This window comes from Malania oleifera, chromosome 13 (assembly GCF_029873635.1).
Source record: "Malania oleifera isolate guangnan ecotype guangnan chromosome 13, ASM2987363v1, whole genome shotgun sequence".
Classification (NCBI taxonomy): Eukaryota; Viridiplantae; Streptophyta; class Magnoliopsida; order Santalales; family Ximeniaceae; genus Malania; species Malania oleifera.
In genome coordinates, this window is record NC_080429.1 from 9,491,385 (window position 1) to 9,515,410 (window position 24,026).

General features: G+C 34.6%; 1 protein-coding gene across 1 annotated transcript; it reads right to left on the reverse strand.

Moving 5' to 3' along the window:
* Window positions 1–10,548: 10,548 nt before the first annotated feature.
* LOC131145680 (uncharacterized) lies at window positions 10,549–11,835 on the reverse strand. The gene has a single exon (XM_058094879.1). The coding sequence runs from the start codon at window positions 11,833–11,835 to the stop codon at window positions 10,549–10,551; it is 1,287 nt and encodes a 428-aa protein (XP_057950862.1).
* Between the last annotated feature and the right edge of the window lie 12,191 nt (window positions 11,836–24,026).

Sequence of the window (24,026 nt, forward strand, 5' to 3'; positions counted from 1 at the left end):
TGAATCTGCATACAAAGTCGTGCTTGAATATTTTTGAAGTTTGAAATACAAAAAATTGTTGAAGCTATGCATCTAAATTTTTTCAAACAATACGTGCTTCATTTTTAACAATTTTACTTTGGAAGAGACCTAGTAGTTTCTTAAATGAAAATCCAATTTTTACATGACATTTTTTTTAACTGGGCAAAAACATTCTTTTGAACTTCGCTTTCATGCTCAATGTGCTTATGCTTTCATGCTCAACATGGTTGCGAAATATTTTTTGTAGGAATAAATTAGTTATAATGTAAAACTTATTGCTATGAAGTGGATGAAAAAATGTGAATTTTATTTTATTTTATGAATCTATAATTAGAAAAGGAATAATATGTTCATGTTTTACAATATTCCTTTCTTACATTATAGTAATGCACTATTACTGTATTAAAATATGAGAATAATTACGTTATTATGTTAATTGTTAAAAAGGGCACTAGCATACTATTACTATATTAAAATAGGGCAATATAAATGAATACAAAAATATAGAACATTACAACGTTATTATGGGTTGAGAAATTTTTTTTCTTCAATACTATTGGATTTTGAATCTTGAATTTAGATCGAAGAATTCTTACAATTTCTCGTTGCTTAAATATTCTTCGATTAATTTTTGTTAGCACCATCAAATTTCCTACAGCAAAGGGTATCTATATATTTTTCAAAGTGGTTGTCGTTTTCCTTTTAGTTTTAGTTACTAGTGAGATCTTCTCCTCTTTTGTTATTTCTTTTCTTTTTACTATTATTAAAAAAATATCTAATAGTTGGTTATAGTCGAAATTTTGTATTTATGATTTGTAGGCTTAGTACATGCTTTTTTGCCTTCTGTGTTTTTCATTTGCAAGTTTTGGAATATACAAATTTTTTCAAAAAATAGTATTGCATGAATTTAGATCAAAATTGTATACGTAGCACATTTGTATTAAAATTTGTGTGGTTTGTACTAGTTATATGGTGAGATTTAGAAATTTATTTATGTAAAAAAAGAAAAAAGGCAAACAGTGTACTTCATTTATGTGATACTAATTCTTTGTACACAGTTGGTCCCAAGTTCGGATAAAGGAGTATGGTTGTATTAGGTAACTGATAGCCAGTGTAAAACTTTGTCATATTTTATTATTATGAATTCTTATCAAATTCACCTAAATTATGGGAACAAATCCTGTCAATATAAAAGGGAGAGGATAAATAAGTTAGCGCAAGAAATTAAGATTAAATTAGCAACTTGGAATATAAGAACTTTTAAAGGAAATAGTGTAATAATGTTTAGGAGGAAAATTAACTTAATCTACCCTCAAGAGATGAAATGGGCAGGAGTGAAACTTACAAAACTTGAAAAATTAAGATTTAAACTTTAGTACACATGGTATAGAGAAACATAAAAATAGGGTGGATATTATTATAGTCAAAGACCTAAAAGATAATGTAGAAGATGTTAAAAGAATAGGAGATATGATCATTAAAATCAAGCTAGCTTTAGGCTTAGAGTTAGTAAACATCATTAGTGCTAGAGAAAGAAAATGTAAAGATGATTTAGGTGATGTAAAATGTACAAAGGACAATAATGATAATGTCTTAATTAAAGAAGAAGACATAAAAGAGAGGTGACGGAAATACTTTGATAAGTTGTTTAATGAAAACCAAAATAAAACATTAAACTTAGAAGTAATAGATGAGGAGAAGACTAAAAATAAAAGATTTATTCGTAAAATTAGATTCCTTGAAGTTAAAATGACATTTAAAAGGATGAAAAATGAAAAATCTATAGGATCAGATAAAATACCAATTGAAGTTTAGAAATATTTAAGGGATAAAGGAATTGTTTGGTTAACAAATCTATTCAACATTATTATAAAAACCAAAAAAAAAAAAATGTTAGAAGAATGGAAGAAAAGTACATTAGTACTTGTGTACAAAAATAAAGACGATTTTCAAAATTATAATAACTATCGTGGAATTAAGATTATGAGTTATACAATGAAATTATGGAAAAGGGTAATTGAATATAGAATAAGATTAGAAATGAAGATTTCAAAAAATCCAAATGGTTTTATGCTTGAGAAACCAACAACAAAAGCTATTTATCTTTCAAGAAGTTTAATAGAAAAGTTTATGAAAAGGCAGAAAGACTCAGATATGGTTTTAATTGGTCTAGAGAAAGCTTATAATAAAGTACTCAAGAAAATTGTTTGGTGGGTTTTAGAAAATAAGGGAGTTTGTAGTAGATATACAGAGGTCATTAAGGATGTATATGATAGAGTAGTGACTAACGTTAGGACTCAAGGAGGTGAATCTAGAGATTTTCCAATAATAATTAGTGTACATCAAGGTTCTACTTTAAGTCCTTATATTTTTACTTTAGTAATTTGTTGGAATTGTTGTATTCCCGGGGAGGGAGTGAATTGAAAATTTAAAACTTTTCCTCCTAAGTTAAACCAGATAACAACAATATTTTGCAACTTAGGGTTTTTCTAAGCATTTACCAATTCCACAGATAATTAGAGCATGTATGTGAAGCAATTAAAACAATGAATAATTAAACATACATGTACAGAAATTTAAGTGCGGAAAATAAAGAGTCAAGGGAAAAAGAAAGTAACACACGATATGTTATCGGGGTTCAACCAACAATGCCTACGTCCTTACCTCAAGCTCAAAAGTAAGATGATTCCTCTAAATGCTTTACTCACTTATGGGTGGAGTGATATCGATTACAAACCTCATCTCCTTACTGGGTGAGGAATTACCCTAAGTCACATTAACAGGATTGATCCCAACCTTTACAATCACACATTAAGGTGCAATAGGTCCTCCTAACCGGGTTTGAACTATTCGGTGCATGTTGGCTAATGCAATCCTCTTCCGATGATCACACGCCGAGAATACAACTAGTATAAATTTTGTGTACAATACAATGCTTCTTACAATAAGCAGATAAGTACACTAATAAGTACAATACACTCACAAATGATAAAGATTTATGCTCAAGTGAGACCGTGTAGTTTATGTGACAACTCTCATAAATGTATACATATATATATATATATATATATATATGTGTGTGTGTGTGTGTGTGTGTGTGTGTGTGTGTGTGTGTGTGTGTGTGCGTGAGATCTTTCATTCAGATATGAAAAATTCACTAAGTGTATTTCAGAGATCTAAAGCCCAAACAAAATGATATCTCCTCAAGTATTTTTCAATAATGAAGAAAAGGAGATTATGATGATTAGCCTTCAAAAACTATTTTCAAATAAGCACAATAATATCTCAACAAATATTTGCAAGATGAAGTTAGGAGATATTTGATATTAGCTTAACAAAAAAAAATTTAAGTAATAAGCGATGAGCTTCTTGAGTCTTGCAATAAAAATGCAAAAAGACTCACAAGCAATGAAGAGTTCTCCCAATCATATATTTATAAATAAAAGTATTATGGGAAAAACTCAAAGCTAACTCTCAAAAGATATTTTAAAATTAATTAAATGAGAGTGTATTGGCTTTAGAGAGGATGTAATGAAAAACTCACAAGAATAAAACACAATCATTCTTCAAGTTGCAATGGATTTGCAGATGAAGAGGATGAACAAATAAAACTCTCTTCTTAAAATGATTTTGCAAAGAATAATGTAAGAGAGACACAAAATATACTTGATTTTGAAATGTATAAACAATAATAGCTCAAGAAAATTTTAGAGAAAATTTTGCTAATCAAGTGCTAATCATGTTACTAATCTGGACAAATGAAAGGGTATATATAGGATTCCCACAAAATATAACCGTTGGGGACATATTGGAAATTTTAGAAAAATTTAATTAAATTTTAACCCCGAATCAGTGCAGTAAAAAATCCAGAACCCGAGGGGTTCAGTCGACCTAAGCTCAGGTCGGTCGACTATTCAATTCAAAAATAACAGATTTTGGTTGTGCTCGGTTGACCAAAAATCGGGTCAATCGACCTAAAGAAAGGTGATCCAAAACTATTTAGATTATTCATAAAACTAATACTTTGTTTAAAAAAAGTATAAATTAAATACAAACATCAACATGAGATGCTATTTTGAGTATATAATCATGTAAATATATAGGAGTAAGAATTTTTTAATAATACAACATATGATATGATACAAATATTCTAATTAAAGTTATGATATGTATCGAAAGTATATGTTATATTCAATATATAACATCATACATAAGAAAATTAATAAGAATATTTTAATTATTTATTTAAAAAATCTCAATATTTACTATTTACCATAAAAAATATTAATAACTTTATTACAATTTTAAAAGTAATTTTCTACCTAAAATTTTAATTTTATTATTTTGTTCATTTAATGATTAATTAATGAGTTTTTTTAATTTAAATAAATTTAAAATTCATTATTTGAAGGGTACTTGTAGCTTTATAGTTTTATTTATAAAATTTATCTTTTAGAAATTATATACTATTATTGTAATGACCCGAATAATAATGAGATTTAAATAATAAAGAGGAAGGGAAATGGAAAACAGTAACAGGAGGAGGAGGTCGACTTCGTCGACGACATTGCACTTTGAAAGGAATAACCGAGGGAATCATTAGAGAATTCGTCGACGAATACAGGGGATTCGTTGACGAGGAAATACCGAAAGAGGTTTGAGCTAACTGAATTTCATTAACGAGGACTGAATTTTGTTAACGAAATTATTAAAGGATTCGTCGACGAATGACGTGGCTCGTCGACGAATTCCCTATTCTATAAATATCAAAATCCGGATTTTTAACTTACTAATGAAGCTAACTCTCTCCTCTCTCTCTCCCCTTTGGTTCTCTCTCTCTTTCTCTCTTCGATTTCAGGCTAAATTTACGTCGGATCGACAGTTTGAAGCCACCACGACGCTCTTAGGGAAGTTCTCTCCAAATTTGCCAGAGCGGATCGTTGGTGAAAGCAAGTTGGAAATCATTCCTGAGTTGAGGTAAGGTTTTTTAAGCCAAATTTGGTCTTGCGATAGTTATAGGAAATGATATACATGTGAAAATACTGAATTTTAATACTGAGAGTTTTCATTTTCAGGGTATTGGTCAAGAAATCCTACGGGTGTTAGACTAGAATATTTTGGGAGCTTTCTCAGTAGTCAGGTAAGGGGATAAATTATGTTAGTATTTTATGAAAAATGTATGTATATTATTATAAAATTTGATTTCAGGGAAATGAATATATTTATAAATGATTTATATTTGAGGAAATACGGTTAAAATGATAATATGCTAAATATGCGGAAAATCTGTTCAGTGTGGCATGAGTATAAAATGTTATGAAATTCTGCTTTCTAGAATGGGATTATGATGTGATTTGCCAGCGTACGGATTGTGCTATGATGTGATTTGCCAGCGTACGGGCTATGCTATGATGTGATTTTTCAGCGTACGGGCTGTGCTATGATATGTTTGCCAGTGTACGGGCCGTGCTATGATGTGATTTGCCAACGTACGGGTTGTGTTATGATTTGCCGGCGTACGGGCCGAGCTATGATAAAATGTGTAATACCGACGTACGGGCCGATGATTTTCATGATATACGTATATATGCAAAATGATATGATTGATGTGAAAATTAATGATATGAAATATCCACGTATCACAGTTTTAATATACGTTATATGGTATCAGAACCCGGTTGGCTTGGTTTAGGTTAGCACTTATACGGTACCGTTGCTATGTGTTCATGGTCTTCGTGATCATGATATTTGTGTTAACGCCGCTGTACGGAGTGGTGTGAGATTGGATGGTCGATATGATTTTTAAAAAGTGTGTGATCGCTCCTGGTGTACGGACCAGGTCTGGCAGACCCATTAGACTTACAGACTGTACTTTTGACTTGGCAATGGTCGGCCAACCATTGTTAGGTCCCGCCTTCGGACCACACAACCCAGTCATGTGGGGGTAATACATGATAACATGTTTTTATGTTATTATTATTATATGAGATGAGATTTGTTTATGAAAATGTAGTATGTTCTGCCATGATTTGATATATATATATATATATATATATATATGTTTTCCCATTTGACAAAACAGTTACTGAATATATTATGTGTAGAATACGAAATACTCATGTTGCCACACACTGGTATTAGTTTATTTTCCTTATTGAGAGGTGTCTCACCCCAAAATTTTATAAACTTTTCAGGAGCCCCAGATAGGAGAGCGAGAAAAACCCCGCTGATCTAGAGCTATTGTCTGCCCTTTTTGGAGGGTAAACTTTAGTAGAGACAGTTGGATTTTTAGGGGAAATGTCCCTAGATTTTGTTTGAGATGTGTATATACTAAAATACAGTGGTATAGTGACTCTAGTATTTGTAGTAATGTGATGGATGTTTTGTATTTACAATATTGTGAATATATGTTTCCTGCTGCTTAGGCTTCCATGTCGTATTCTGATTTATCCCTGGTACTCACGGGTTCAGGTGGATTATGATCTGCTAAGTTGGGATTTGTGATATTGATTTTATTTTTTTAAAAAAAATATGAAAATTAAGCAGGTCGTCACAATTATTGTTTATCTAAACAATTTTAGACATTTTACAATAATTTTAGAAGCTACTGATGAGTTTACCTATTTTACTTTTGGATATACATTTTATTTAACGTCTATAATACTATTACATTTATTTTATTGTTTGAAGGAAATGAATTTTTTAGATCCAAATCTTGAACTATTCAAGATAGAATTTCTAAATGTAACTTTATTTAATATTATTGAAGTTAATTTTTTTAGAAATACTAGTCTTTCTTTTAAAAGAAAATAAAATTTTTGCCTACAAAGTTGTTTATACTATTCATACTTTTATATATGAAATGTATACTGGCTTTTTTGCCACTAAATATAGTTTCTTTTTTAAGTTCAGACTTTAACGTATCTAAAATAGATTTTATAAATTAATATAAGTTTATCTAATTGTGGTTAAATTTATTTTTTTTTAAATAATTTTTATATTTCCTTAAAACATAGGAATATTTTTGCGACAATAAAATTTACTTTTTATTACTTTTATTAATTTAGTATAGTATAGATATCGATATGGATATTGATATCGATATCGATATCTATATATAATAGTAGTTTATTTTATTTTTAACTAAATGTTGACTTTTTGAGTCTGATCCCTCTTTTGATACTAACAAAGTACCAATTTCTTATGTGTGTTTTTAAGTGCTTGAACAAGTTTACTATTCAACACACACATAAGGCAAAAGTGAAATGGAAGTGAGAAGATTTCAAACTTACTTCAATTGGCGCATTCCATAAAGAGAAGAGCAATGAAGAAAAAGGTGACGACATTTAATTTTAATTTGTAAATACATTTAATTTTTCTTTTATACTTGGTCTGTAATAATGCATGTATCTGCACGATATGTTTGAATGCTCAGATGACCATAGGTTGACCATAGGACACCTAACACTTCACAAAAAACCTTTTTCTTAACAACTAAAATTATACAAAAATGCTTAAATTTGTTAGGGTCAAAATCGGGGTAAAAGTAAACAATTGGCCGACGTTGGATTTTTGGGCAAAATATTAATCTTTTAATACTTTCAGTCGATCGACGCTCTTTTGAACGTATCTTCCCAGGTCGACCGACGCATGTCTCTCTGCTTTCCAACGCCCACGACCGATCGGCTCCTTTAGTTCAAACATCAATGGTCGACCAAACCTATTGAATGGCAAACCGTTCTTACCCCTAGGTCGACTGAACCCACGAAGGGTTTTGGATCGCCTCTCAGTCGGTTGACCGGCCTTCCCATTGGTCAACCGAGCTGTTTAAAATTCAAAATCATTGTGAGAGCTCGGTCAACCGGACCTATGCTCGGTCAACCGAGCTTGCCTAATATGGTCGACCGAACCTTGCCTTGGTCAACTGAACCTCTCAGGTTCCAGCATTTTTAAATGTTTGAAATACGTTTAAAATTAATTAAACTTTTCTAATAATACCGAGTGTGTCCCCAACGGTCATATTTTCCTGAAAATCTATAAATACTTTTTCATAACCTTAGATTAGTAACTTTAATTAACTCTAAATTCTTTCTAAACCCTTATTAATCAAAGTTCCTCAAAATCAATTTTTATTGCTAAAATTATTTTTTTGGGGCAAAATTTTTTAAACAAAACTTTCCAACTCTCTTTCCATTCACTTATTTCAAAATCACTTTGGAAGAGAATATATTTATTTTGGGCATTTATTTTTATATTTACATGCATATACTCTCACTCGTTATTTATTTTCTGAAAATTATTTTGAAAGTATAGCTTTGGTTTCTTCCGATTATTTCTATTGATAAATATTTTTGGGAGAAATTTTTTATTGCACAAATATTTTTGAGCTTTGATCCCAATTTCTCTAAATAATTTTTATTTACAAAAATCTTTATTGAGGAACATATTTCTTATTTATAAATATTCATATAATTTTATTTGTGCAAAATTTGTTGAAGAGCAAAATCTTGGGTTCTCCAGTTACTCTTTGAAAAATACTTTTGAGAGAATATTTTTATTAGAGTTATATCTTTGAGTATTTTATCAAACACATCATTTCTCAAAGATTAAAAATATGTTTTGAGAAAACACCATTTTTCTATTGAACATAACTCATATAATATTAGAGTGTGCATTTTATGCGCTTAAATGTGTACATCCTAACTTATTTTTGAAGCACGTTATATGTATAAAAATGTTTTAATGTACCGGTTAGGTTCTGCCTGTTAATTGAATTGAAGAGTCTCTGCCCCGTAAGTGAGATCGGTTGGATTCAGCTTGATAAATTGAACTAGAGAGTCTCCACCCTATAATGGAGACAAATTGGGTTCAGTTTTGTAATTGAGCTGAGGTTTTCCTCGATCCGTAAGAAGATGATATAAACGACTTCTACTTCACTCGTTTAAGTGAGTAGGGATAATGTAATCCTTAGGAAGTATGCCTAAGGCGAGAACATATACTGCTTTGGCCGAATTTCGATAACAAATATCGCGTGTCTCTTTCTATCTTATTTAAATTCTTGCACGTTAAATACTGCACGTGTATGAATGTTTATTTAATATCATAATTATTTAATTTACATACACGCATGTACATTGAATGAGATGTGATTTGTAGTGAATCGGCGAAAATTTTTAAATTAGTAAAAAAGGTTTAAAACTCAATTCACCTCTCTTGGGATTAGACCAATTCCAACACTAAATATAACATTTTCTTTTGAACTCAAATATTAATTCTTATAAACTGTAAATGTAATTTCATATAACTTTTTTGAGTCTATAAAAATTTTGACATTTCTATAACATTAACAATGGCACCAAAACCTCAATATACCATTTGCTAAAATCCTTCAAGCATCAAACTTATATAGAATTTGTATAAAAGATAATAAAATACTAAAATAGGGATGAAGTATTTAATTAATTTCAGCAGAGTTTAATTATTAGCCGCAAAACAGTGGGGGATTAAGATTAATGTTTGTTGGTAGTAGGGGTGGCAAAACGGGTCATAACCCGTTGGGTCACCCGGACCCGTCCATTTTAAACGGGCTCGGGTTTAAGAAAGTCAATACGTTTAATAAACGGGCAGGTCACGGGTTGACCCGTTTATAAACGGGTCAACTGGGTTCAGGCCGGTGGGTGACCCGTTTATTTTGCTCATATTCCTATATATATTATACATTAACTTTACTCCATGAAACCCTAAATTTCCTTGTGGCCGAAGCCGCCTCTCGCTGGCTTTCACTACCTTCGTTCCTTCTGCTTCGTCGCGTGGGAGATTGGCGGCCATCTTCATCAATCATCCCAGTTGCAGAGTTGCAGTATCCTTCCCTCTCCCACAAAATCCCAACCTCGACTCCACGGCTCCGCCTCTCTCTCGCAGATAACCTCCTCTCCTGCGGCATATCCTCTCGCCTCTTAAGCCCTCGACTCTCGCAATTTCAACCTCGTAGCCTCGCAGGTCAGTTTGAACTTTGACTTCGCAGTTCTCCACTCATGTTTGGTCTGATCTGCCATAACAAATTTGGTCATTCTTGGGGCTCGTTGCCATCTTCGTCCTAGTTTCCGACTCCATCTCCAGCTGACTCGTGGTCATTCAGGCTTACTGGCTTAATGGTATACTGATTTTGTTTGAATCTGATAAGTGAGGGCCGAGAGAGAGAGAGAGAGATGCGACAAGTGAGGAAGTTTAATTCCCCTTCAACCATGAGAGAGACTGAGAGAGAGAGAGAGAGATGTGCTGTAATTTGGGGCTTTAATTTTTTAAATAAATAAGAGAGAGATGTGCTGTAATTTGGGGTTTTAAAATTTTAAAATAATATTTTTTTTTAAATGGGTAACCCGCGACCCGCCCGTTTATTAAACGGGCGGGTTAGGGTTTATGTGATTGGCACCCGTTTAACCTCAACCCGTTAAAGACCCGATCCGTTTACGACCCAGCCCATTGGCGACCCGCCCAAACCCGGCCCACCCGCCCGTTTTGCCACCCCTAGTTGGTAGTAAGCAATAAATTTTCAAGAGAAGCAAGGAGAACCCAAACGGGATGAGGAAGATTTTGGTGAGGAGGACAGTGGCTGTAAAGCTTTCCATGGCTTCCATGATTCCCCAAGCAGAACAGTCCAATCTCTGTTCCGCAATTAGCGTAGTACACGCAGTTGCCCCTGCACCACCCACCCACGGCTATCGCCGCCGCCGAAGAAGCAGAGACGCACCCGGGCTTCCCACACCCCACGAACACAGCATCATCCCCAAGGCTCTTCACCTCCGCAGCGCCGCCCTCCCCCTCCTTCCTCCCCCTCCCATCCCTCACCTTGAAGACTTTCGCCTCCGACTCATCCAAGTTCCTTCGAACCAGCAGCAGATCTCCCTCCGACGACTCCACTAGGGTCGACCTAAAATCCCTAGTCTGCGTTGGTAATCTGGTGATTGTATACCACTGCAGGCACCTCTTCCTCACGTACACGCAATTGGAACGATCCCACCCCTTGGCCCGTACCTTCAATATCGCCACCACCCAACCCCACTGGTTCACCGCGTAGAATCGGCCCCTGTAGCAAACTGCGTCGACACAGACCGGCGGCTTCTGCACGCAGGTGCTCCCGTCCGATCTTCTCTTGAGGAGCTCCGCTGGGGCGTAAATCCACCCTTCGTCGCCGGCTCTGTAACGGGCCAGCCTCCGCATGTGCCCGTACACCGCCACCGCCTGGAAATCAGCCGGAGCGGAGGCCGGGTCCGCTGACAGCACAACCTTGTGGACTCCCATCTCATTGTCGTCGAATTTTAGGTACTCTTCGGGGTCCAATTTGGGGAGGCGGATGGTGGCGCCGGAGAAAGGGTTTACGAGTGTCACGATCTGCGGAAAGGTTTTGGTCTCTTGGAGGGATTGGGAAAAAGCTAACCAGCCGCAAGAAGAACCGCAGGACCCGTTGACCCTGTTGAAGGGCGCCGGCATAGGAACTCGCAGCCGGTAGATGGCATCGTCGATGACGCTGTAAAGGTTGTTGCTGTATTCGTCGGCGTCACCGGAGGGCACCAGAAGCAGAGGGAATTGATGGCGACGGGGGCGAGAAGTCTGTAACTGTGGGTTAATGCTCCGCCAGTACATATTGTTCTCCACGGCAACTGAGTGCCAGCGAGTGCAGACGGCGGCGAACCGGACGTAATCGCGGAAAGATACCAAATTGTCCAAAACGATATGGAGGACATTTTTGGGAAGCCATCCCCACTCTGCAATGTCTGCTGCTGAGTGCTTCAACTTCGGGGAAGACGACGCCATAGTCACTCACACTGGATCTGTCGAATCTCTGCACTCTGATGAAGGTTTATAACCATGTGTAATTACAAAAATATATACACCTTCAAGTAGTTTCCTTATGAAGCTGATTTTCTTGCCTTAATTTCCTGTTGAGATTTATTTTTTATTCTTATTTTTCTTTTGATAAATAGAAAGTGGGGAAATAAGGAAAGTTGCTGATGCAATGGCCAATGGAGTTGTGTTTATAAGCTTTTAAAAATAATGATCTGGGAAATTTTGGCAAGTTGTAAATTTAGTTTCCATTTTAATTTCTTCTTATTTAAAGTTAGAGGCTATATTTATATATTTGAATTACTTTGAATTTGAATTGCCCATTTATTTACATATTTGGTTTGATTTTAATTTTGTGTTAATGGGTGTTTCTTGTGGGAATGAATGGAAAATAGAGGGGGCTGAATTTTTATGTTTTTATTATTTTTTTATTGCATTTTTTAAAATTATAAACCTTAAAGCCAGTGATTTTTTTTTTTTTTTTCTTACTAGTTTAATTGTGCCTACTCCCAATAAATCGATTCATGAGAAAATTGAGGGAATAGGCCAATGTGGAATGAAATGAATGCCACAATAAATATATATATATTTTTTTGTATTTTATATTTTCATTTTCATCTTTTAAATGGAAATAGGAAGGGGCACAAAGAAAATGAATTTTTAGTAAGCATGTTTTTTTTCAAAAAAAATACTAGAAGACAAAAAGAATCTAAACTACAAAATATTTTTTTTATTTTTGGTATTATAGTATTATAAAACATAAAATAAAAAATGCTATCAAGTGAATATTTTGTGTCTTTATCCTTTCTCTCAAAAATCTTTAAGGTTATGTTTGGTTTGCCAAATATATTAGTTACAATTTTGGGACCGGGCCGTTATGTGAGTGGCTACCGACTCTTTCCAATATATATATATATATATATTGGAAAGAGTCGGTAGCCACCCACATAGTGGTTCGATCTCAAATTTATTAATAACCCTCACTTATGGTAGAGGAAAACCGTAGTTATATGTAAAGCCTCTAAGAGAAAATAAATAGACAATAAAGCCCTCCCAAAAACTAACCACAGCCTAAACCAAAAATAGAAAATCAACACTAAACAATCCTAACCAAATGGCTTAATTCCTACCTAAAACAAACAGCCAAGCAAAGTACACAAACCTAACATCTAATGCTCGGGAAGCCAAGACTATCAAGTCTCAAAATGCCTCTAAACTTCCTCATAATCAATTATATATAAAATTATATTGTCACTATAGAGTAAATAATAATGAATATTTTATAAGTTCATAATAAGGAATAGAGAATGAATAACTATTCTCAAATTTTATCATGAAAATGTCTATTCGTTTTTCATTATACATTGAATGAAATAATTAACAATATATAAGGAATAACTATTCCCTTGATTATTAAAATTTAAACTATATTTTATCTTATTCCAATCAATAATTATTTTTTCAAACCAAACAAAAGTCGCACATTTTTCTTGTGACAACCCAATTTCTGTACCATTTTTTTCCCATACATTAAACAATAATAATTAATCTATCAAATATCTCTGATACCATGTACTAATACGTCTCGACCCAAAGTGGGGTACCAGATAGTCTGTCCATCAATACATACAATCCATGTAACGGAATACACAAAGTGTTTGGGTCCTATATAAAATACCAGAGTGCTATAACCTCAACACACACACATACACACACACACACACACACACACACAGATATATATATATATATATACATCCCCAAAGTTCACAAAATACTCTAGGGGTTATACAAAACATATCCCCAGCTCTAAACACTTACCCTGAATACTAGGGTAACAAAATCTCCTATACCTCGGAGCTCTCTCTTTGCTTATCTGTCCTGATCTCCTAAAATGTTTAAATTTTAGGTTACACCTCTCAGTAAGACATAATAAATTATTGACAGTGTGTGACAACATAAGTTTTGTTATATCATAATACATTTATTTAAATAATTATATCAATTGAGAAAAACATACAGATATGTATTAGCTTTGGTGTATTCCCAAGAGGGGGGATGAATTGGAATTTTTTTAAAAATTTATTCCTAGGTTTAACTAATCTAACAGCAGTATATTCACAACTTAGGGTTTGTCTATATAGTTCCAAATGCGCAGATAAATAAAACGTGCGGAAATTAAATCTTGCGCGACATTCACAATATAACATACACATGCGATAAATAAATTAAGGAGAAATAAAATGCACACACGATATGTTATCAGGGTTCGGCCAAAACTGTCTACATCCCCACCTCTAGCTCACAAGCTCGAGGATTCCACTAATGCTCACTTAACGAGTGGAGCGGCACCGGTTACAACCAGGTCAATTAACGGGGCTGAGCTCAACCTACACCTTACTAGGATGGTGCACCTAACTTTCCTAACCGGGTTTAAGTCAATCTGGGACTATTTACCAGGGTTAGTCTCCCTCTTCAAGCCCACGCTTGGAATACAATAAATATTCAAATTTGCATACAAACAAATGTTTCTTACACAAACAGATAAGTACCGCTACGCACCAACACTAATCAATGCACATCAATAATATAGGAACATATAAGCTCAGTAATGTAAATGTGTGCAATCAACACTCAGTCTAACAATTATTCTCAACCAAGCACTAGAGTGTGTAACCTAGTTTTTCTTTGAAACACAATATAAAATATTTCAATATCAACCTAAGGTTTCAAAGATGCTAGTAAGGTTATTCAAACAACCTAAAAAATATCTTCTTAATTTACTAGGCACAAGAGATGTTTGAATCCTAACTTGTAAAAATGATTTTGCACACAAAAGAATAGGCTAAGGTAATTTGCAATGTGAATTCAAAAACCTACAAGCCACTGAGTTTTTCCCACACTAGATTTATTAGATTAAATCTGTGGGTAAACTCTTACTTAATTCTCAATATCAACCACAATCAACAATCAACACAAGTGAGAGTGTATGTGTTAGCAATCTATCTTTGAAACAATATGCATATTATAATTTCAACCACAAATATAGTTTCAAAGATTTCAATAGTTCAATCAAATATCTTAAACAAGATTTTCAAAAGAATAGGCTAAGGTAATTTGCAATGTGAATTCAAAAACCTACAAGCCACTGAGTTTTTCCCACACTAGATTTATTAGATTAAATCTGTGGGTAAACTCTTACTTAATTCTCAATATCAACCACAATCAACAATCAACACAAGTGAGAGTGTATGTGTTAGCAATCTATCTTTGAAACAATATGCATATTATAATTTCAACCACAAATATAGTTTCAAAGATTTCAATAGTTCAATCAAATATCTTAAACAAGATTTTCAAAAGAATAGGCTAAGGTAATTTGCAATGTGAATTCAAAAACCTACAAGCCACTGAGTTTTCCCCACACTAGATTTATTAGATTAAATCTGTGGGTAAACTCTTGCTTAATTCTCAATATCAACCACAATCAACAATCAACACAAGTGAGAGTGTATGTGTTAGCAATCTATCTTTGAAACAATATGCATATTATAATTTCAACCACAAATATAGTTTCAAAGATTTCAATAGTTCAATCAAATATCTCAAACAAGATTTTCAAAAGCTCAAGCACAAGAGATTTTTTTGAAAAATAAGCTTGTCAAAAATATTTTTTTTCACAACACAAGACAAGCTTTTGAGTCTTGCAATGAGAATGCAAAGACTCACAAGCTTAAGAAGGTTTCCCCAAAAATGAATTTATGAACTAAATCACTGGGAAAATCCTTTGGGCTTAACTCTCAAGAAAATCAACAAAGCAATCACAAGTGTGAGAGTATAAGCTAGTGTAGGATCTCTTAAGATACTCTTACTCAAAAGGATTTGGCAATAGAATGACCATATGGATGAGTATATGGATTGTGTATGAAGAAAGGGCACTTAAAAATTCAGAGAGAATTTTCCTAATCTAACTCCCTAATCTTGTCATAATTTTAGCAAATAATCTCATATATATAGACATGGAAAGAATTATAACTGTTAGGAACATATAGAGTATTATTAGGATTGTTTTAAAACAATTTAGTAAAGTTAACCATGTTTACAAACTTTTAATCTCGGCAAAAATATTGTTCAACCTGAGAGCACCGGTCAACTGAACTTAAGGTTCGATTGACTGAGTGACAGAGTTCGGTCGATCGTGCAAAAAATGAACTGAGAGCTTAGTCGACTATACTGAGGGTCTTAAAGGCGATTTTTCCAATTCCACGTGGTTTGGTCGACCAAGTGATTTTGAACTATGAAATTTGGTCGACTAGGCGGTTGGAATCTCCTACGTGAGGGTTTGGTTGATTAGGGCATTGCCCATGTATTCCTAGTCGGTCGACCGAGAGGTCAATATGTTGACCTAGGGAGGTTCGATCGACCAAGTCTGCCTATAAATATCTGGTCGGTCGTTGTAAGGTCAACCTTTTGACTCGATGAGAGTTCGGTCGAACAAGGATCTCATTATAATTGAGTTTGGTTGACTGAACAAGCCAATTTTGGCATTTTCGATCTTTTCTCTTTGAAATGTTTTCCCTATTTATATGATGATTAATTGAGTTTTAATAGGGCACTCTTTTATGCACTGCATGGGGGACCTAAGGTCAGTCTAGATCTTTTTTTAGGACACCAAAAAAATTCGACGTCGGTCGACCAAAGGGTGATCCTTAAGGTCCAGCTATGGTCATTGAGCTTATAAGTTCCTACATGCATGATGCACACCAATTATTACAGACCATTCCTATTTTACTATTACAGACCCAATATTAAACTTAATATGAAATTACAACAATGAATCTTCTAAGTCTTCTTTTTGCTTCAAGTTAACATGTGTCATCAAATGATCTTTGCTAATATGAACCTACACACAAACTTGATAGGCATTAAATACCTGAGTATTTGTTATAATCAAAACAGGGTATGACCCATAGGGTCAACAATATGTACTCATAATCATATTTATATATGAATCATAGTTTCATAAACTTTCATATCATTTCTCATAATCATATATCAACATGTTTCCATAAGCTTTTGTTTCTCACAATCATATTATAGCTCATGAGTATCCACCAGTATATACCACAACGCGTCTATAACTCATGGCTATTCATTTTTCATTTCATTTCATTTCATTTCTTATATTCATAATCTAGCCCATGAGTATCCACCAGCGTATAACACAATGCATCTGTAACTTATGGTTGTTCATCATATTATAACATACAATTATCACATCTGAAATTAGGAACCATCTTGAGGATATTCATGTCACATTGTCATGTATTCACCCCACATGACCGGGTTATGCAGCTCGAAGGCAAGACCTAACTATGACTAGCTTACTAGGTTAGATCAAAACTAAACACGTTTGTAGTACGATTGGCCTACCCAATCTTGGTCCGGACCCTAGGGGGTAACTCTACTCTTCACAGGCCCAATTGACCGTCTCGCCACACTCTATACAAGACGTGTGTTTACACTAACACATATGCTAGCAACGGTACCGTGCTTTCTGTATATCTCTGGTCCATCAGGATTCTCATTTCCACATTTTTGTATTCATTTTTCATCACATCTGTATATCTCATCATATCTGTATAATTCTCATCATATCGATATATATCTCATCTTATCATTTTTGAATAAAACGTCTCTGTGTATGTCACATATCATCATTTCTATATAAACACATCTGTTTATATCACATATCATCATTTCAGTATAAAACATATCTATATTTCACATATCATCATTTCTGTATAAAAAACATATATGTGTATAAATCTCATATCATCATATCTATATAAAACATATCTGGGTTTCTCATATCTTCATAACTGTATAAAACATATCAGTATATCTCATATTATCATATCTGTATAAAAACATATATGTATATCTCTTAACTTCATTACTGTATAAAATTATATCTATGTTTCTCATACATCATTTCTCAGTGCAAATCATATATTTCAGTGTCTATAGTAATCGGGAAAAAAAATAATTAATAAATTAATTAACTAATTAGGTGGTTAAGTAAATGACATAAATGAATAAATAATATATATATATATATATATATATATATTGTGATGACCTGAATAATAATGGGATTTAAATAATAAAGAGGAAGGAAAATGGAAATAGTAACAGAAGGAGGAAGTCGATTACGTTGGCGTTCGTCGACGACATTGCACTTTGGAAGGAATAACCGAGGGAAATTATCAGGGCCTCGTCGACGAACATAGGGGATTCGTCGACGAGGGTATAAGAGGACCTCGTTGACGAGATGATGTGGCTCGTTGACAAATCCAGTCATATAAATAGTGAAAAACCCGGATTTAAACTTCAAAATTAAGAAATCACACTCTCTCACTCTCTCCCTTCGGCTCCCTCTCCTTCTCTCTTCGATTTCAGGCTGGATTTCTGCCGTTTTGAGGATTTGAAGCCACCACGATGCTCCTAGGGAAGTTCTCTCCAAATCTGCTGGAGCGGATCGTTGGTGGGACTCCGTTGAAAATCATTCCTGAGTTGAGGTAAGACTTTTTAAGCCAAATTTGGTCCTGCTGTAGTTATAGGGAAATGATATTCGCATGAAAATACTGAAGTTTAGTACTGGGAGTTTTCATTTTCAGGGTACTGATTAGGAAACCCTACGGGTGTTAGATCGAGATTTTTAGGGGCTTTCTCAGTAGCCAAGTAAGGGAATAAACTAAAGCAGTTATTTTTCATACAAATTACTAATATTTATGAGCAAACTGATTTTCTGAAAAATATGTACGATATTTGAATATTATGGAATAAATGCATATTTGGGAAAATACTGCTATTGTACGGAAATTATGATTTTAGAATGAAATGTATGATTTAACCAGCTTTGTTTGGCATGAATGTTATTTTTCATGAAAAGTATTATGATATGGAAGATTTTACGAGTAAAGCATGTTTTCAAGTATTATGAAAAGATACAGTATGTTATGATGATTTTGACAAATACATGATAACTGAGTTATTTTCAGAATGTGTATATATGAAATGATTTCGGCGTGAGGCCATATTTATGAAATGTTCGGCACGAGACTGTATTTATGAAATGATTTCGACACGAGGCCATATTTATGAAATTATGAAAGTTGCTATATTATCATGTATTATATGTTATCAGAACTCGGATGTTAGTTTAGTTTAGTTTAGGAGCACGGTACCGTGGCTTATATATCATTTATCTATGGTTAGATTGGTGCTAACCACCCCACGAGGGGGTGGGAGATGGATAGTTGATGTGGTTTTCAGTAGAGTGTGGACACCCACCTGGCAGTCCAGACCAGGATGTGGGAGGCCCATCGTACTTACAGAAATTTTTGACTCGGTAGTGGTCGGCCAGTGATTGTCGGGTCCCGCCTTCGGGCTGCACAACCTGTAATGGGGGGTAATACATGACATCAGCTAGCTATTCATCTTGGGTGTATTTTCAGTATTATTAGCTATAATAGACATTTCATAATCAGTATGAATTATTAGAAAATATGAAAGTATTTGATTATTCCACCATGTTATGATGTATGTTTTTAGATATATAAAATGTACTGAGTATGTGTAACTGTAATAAATATTCATGTTGCCATACAGCTGTATTTAGTTTATTTTCCCTTACTAAGAAGTGTCTCACCTCCGAACATTAAATGATTTACAGGAAACCTAGAAGGACCGGCGGAACGTGACCGCTGTTGAGTTTATCAAGTTACCCCGTTATGAGGGTAAGTCTTGTACTAGGATCATGAGATTTTTGTTGTATGATCCTAGGATTATTTTGGCATTTTTGGAGATTATATATAAACACAGTATTATGGAATTATAGCTGACTCTGGTATTATGTATATTACGGTTTTGAGAATGTGATTTATATTTACTGTTGCTTAGGTTTCCACTATAATTGACAAGTATCCCCGTTACCCACAGGTTCAGGTTGACTTTTGTATTTATTATGTTTCATTTTATACTAAGATTTTGAGGTTGTTACATATATATAACAAAAGACAAATGTAAGTATATAAAATACTAATATAATAATACTATATTGGATATTTATGTTAGTTATACAAGTCTCCTGAAGAGGAAAAATAAAAATGAGATTTCATTTGAAATCCATCTTCCAGAGAGCTAGGCGTGAAGAACACAATCTCTCTCTCTCACTGTCTCTCTCTCCTCGCCCTCTCTCTCTCTCTCTCTCTCTCTCTCTCTCTCTCTCTCTCTCTCTCTCCTCCCTCATTTTCTCGACGAATACTCAGTCGATCGAAGAATGAAAAATACCGTTGGGTTCCTATCTTGGCCACCAACACTTTAACCGGAGTGAATTCATGATGAAAACGTTGTAGGCACCACTGCTGGGGTAAAGTAAACTCTCACTCTCTCCTCAAATTTTCCTTAAGTCTTTAGTCAAATCAACGATCGGACACCACCATGGGGTCCTAGTTTCGATCTTTGTCATTTTAATCAGAGCACATTTTTAATTTGGGTTTCCTAGGCACCACTCCAAGGTTAGGGTGAGGATAGTGGAATTATATTCGTTAATTATTTTTAAAGTTTAATTTGCTATTGGGAGTGTGTGGGTCTAGGAAATATTAAAATAATTATTATTATGGGAATTGAATTGATTGATTTGGGGGGGATGTGAATTTTAGGGTTTTGAGTTTTAACGCCACGGGCATGGATTTAGGGATTTTAGCATACCTCTTAGTAAACCAGGTAAGGGGAATAAGTTATAACAATTATTTTTGAAAATTACTGGTTAAGTAAATATGTGAAAATGAGAATATGATATTTTGCCTGAAATTATTATGATACGAATATCAAATAAAATTGTGGCATATGATTTATACGGGAAATGTGTTTGAAACTGGGTTATGTGATATGCACTAAGAATAAAGAGACTATGATATATATATTGAAATGCTTTATGTAGAAATGAAGATAATGGAAACCAGTTATATTTTATATATTGAATTGTGATGATATGAGATTTGAAATATGGAAAATGTTAAAAAGTGGAATACATAATTGTTTTATTGAGAACGATGAATTGTGATATACCAATGTGTATTTTACTGGAAAATGATGGGATATGATATATACATACACACACACACACACACACACACACACACACACACACACACACACATATATATATATGGATAGAAATGTTTTCTATGATAAACAAGGAAATAAGAAATGTCGATATGTTTTATTAATAAATGTTGAAATACGTGAAATGAGATTTATATTATTATGAGATGAAATGTACCAACATATTGAAATGTGAATACTGAAATGTGGAAATGAGAACCCTAATGGACTGGAGTTGGATAGAGAGCACGGTACCGTTGCTAGCGAGATGTTAGTGCAACCACACGATCTCCTGGAGAGTGTGGCGTGATAGTCAATTGAGTCAATAAGAAGGGTAGTTTTGCCACTTGACATCCAGACCAGGAGTGGGCAGGCCAATCGTACTACAGATAGACAGTCTCCTCGTTTTGATTTTACCAATTAGGCCAACCACGATTAGGTCCAACCTTCGGGCCGGACAAACCGGTCATGGGAGGGAAGCATGACGATGTGAATATCCTCAAGGCAGCCATGAGTTATAGATAGAATGTGTATTTGTTACTGGTAGACACTCATGAGCTAGTTTATGAATTGAAAATGAGAAATGAAAGAAAGTGAGTTTAATTGCATAAATAATTAGGGCGAAGTAAAACTCTCCACCTGAGGGCTTATTGAATAAGGTGAGTGTCCTGATAAGTATTAGTTGTAGCTGCACCTGAGTTAATCAGGCAAGGTTACAAATGATATCAGAGCAAAGGGACGCTACATGTATGGGCATGTAATCTCCCCTATCCTTGGGAACTTTCGCTAATAAATATTGGTTGTATATGTGTAAGTATAAGAAATGGTAACATAACTTATAAAATTATGTTTTATATCTATATGATTATAAGTACATATCGGTATATTTTCTCAGACGATGTAATCGCTTAAACTTTTGCTAATAAATATTGGTTGTATATGTGTAAGTATAAGAAATGGTAACATAACTTATAAAATTATGTTTTATATCTATATGATTATAAGTACATATCGGTATATTTTCTCAGACGATGTAATCGCTTAAATGAGTATATTATGATATAAAAACTCATACTTTCACACACTGTGAATAATTTATTCCATCTTACTGAGAGGTGTCTCACCCAAATATCTAAACATTTCAGGAAACTGTGACAGACCAGTAGATAGAGCTCCAAGATAGAGGGCAACTGGTACCCTAGTAGACGGGGTAAATGTTTTGTGTTGGGGATATGTTTTTGTAATCCCCTAGGGTACGTTATGGATTTTTGGGATTTGTATGGATGTATAGAACTCTGGTTATTTGTATTCTGGATGGTTTGTAAATATTGACTTCCGTTGTTAGGTTTGTTTGTATAAGATAGACTGTTTACCCAGTACCCATTTCGGGTCGGGTTATGTTAGAATGGTATAAGAGTTTTTGACATGGCGGATGTTTGATTAATATTTATTATTTATTGGAGACGAAAATGAAAAAAAAAACGGTATGAAAATCGGGGCGTCACAGTTTGGTATTTGAGCCTGGGTTGCTAGGTTCTGCAAACTTTAGTAAACAGCGGAATACAATACCAGAGTATAGGAATAGATCTTGAGGACAATAGGGGATGGGTAGATTGAGCTATGAGTTAGTTATTGTTAGAGGATGAGATTAGAAGTTAGGGTTTTATCTTGCAGCCTAGAGATAGGAAACTTCATGATTGTTTCTGTAGTTTTCCTAGGGTGACGATCTCAGTAAAGTCATAGTAAACTATTGTTGATTCTTGTTTCTAAGGGGAAAGAATGAATCTTAAATTGGGAATAAGGATGTTAAGTCGATTGGTAGTAAAAGGATATTTTACTATTCTTATTTGGATAAATGTACTAGTTATGTTATGAAGTTAGGGTCTTCAAACTGTTTTGTTCTATTTCCAAGAAAATTTCGGCAAACCCCTTGACATTTTTTGTTTCAAAGGAGAGGTACTGGAACTTAAGATATTAGTTAGTTGGGTAGGTCATAATTTCTGTGGATTTAGGCTTTGGTCCTTAAAATGGCTTAGGGCATATAAGAACGAGGATAGATAAGGTTTTGATACTGAGTGGTGCGTTAAGACTTACCTTGGAAATGTGGATAGTTAACTGTTTTCTTAGTAAGAAAATTGTATAAGTTATGTTAAGCTATCATAAATTTAAGATTGTTTCAGTTCTATTTTCAGGGTGGACCCTGGGAATAACAACACAAATGCTGGAAGTAGTGGCAACGTGGGGGCTTCTAGCATAGATGGCAGTGACCTTGAACAGGTGTTGTGTAGTGCAGACCAACGGGTCATGGCAGGGATTGTGTGGAACTATAGGGGACAGAACTGCCCATCAGCTTCGAGCAGTTTATCTATATGAATTTCCTGACTTTTAGGGGGGGGGGGGGGGAGCTGATCAAATCATTGCGAAGGAATGGATCCAAGAGATGGAAGGTATATTGGCAAGTCTCCACTGTGCAGACAAGCAGGAAGTTTTGTATACTATTTTGAAAATGACTGGGGAGGCTAACCACTGGTGGATGTCAATAAAGCTACTTGAAGAACAAAGGCCGGAACCAGTAACCCTGACATGGAACCGTTTTAAGGAAAATTTATATGATCGATACATTCACTCTTCTACCAGAAATGCCTAGGCGGAGGATTTTATGAACCTGAACCAAAGGAAAAGATCTATGCCTCCTAAATTTCAAGCATGCACCAGTCAGGGGCCTTGGAGAAGACATGGTGGCAGTGTAGGCCAGAGACAGGGGATGGGAGATTGAGTAGTACAGGGCAAGCCAATGCCCCCTCTCTGTCCCAAATGCTACAGGAGACACTTAGGAGAGTGTCGGGTTAGGGAGGTGATATGTGACTGGTGCTATCAACCTGGTCACATGGAGAAAGATTGTCGAGCATTGCCAGCAATTTCGCTTGCTCCTAGATCGTATAGAGGAGGTCACTAGGCACCCCGAGGCGGCCAGCAGAGGAATACCGCTC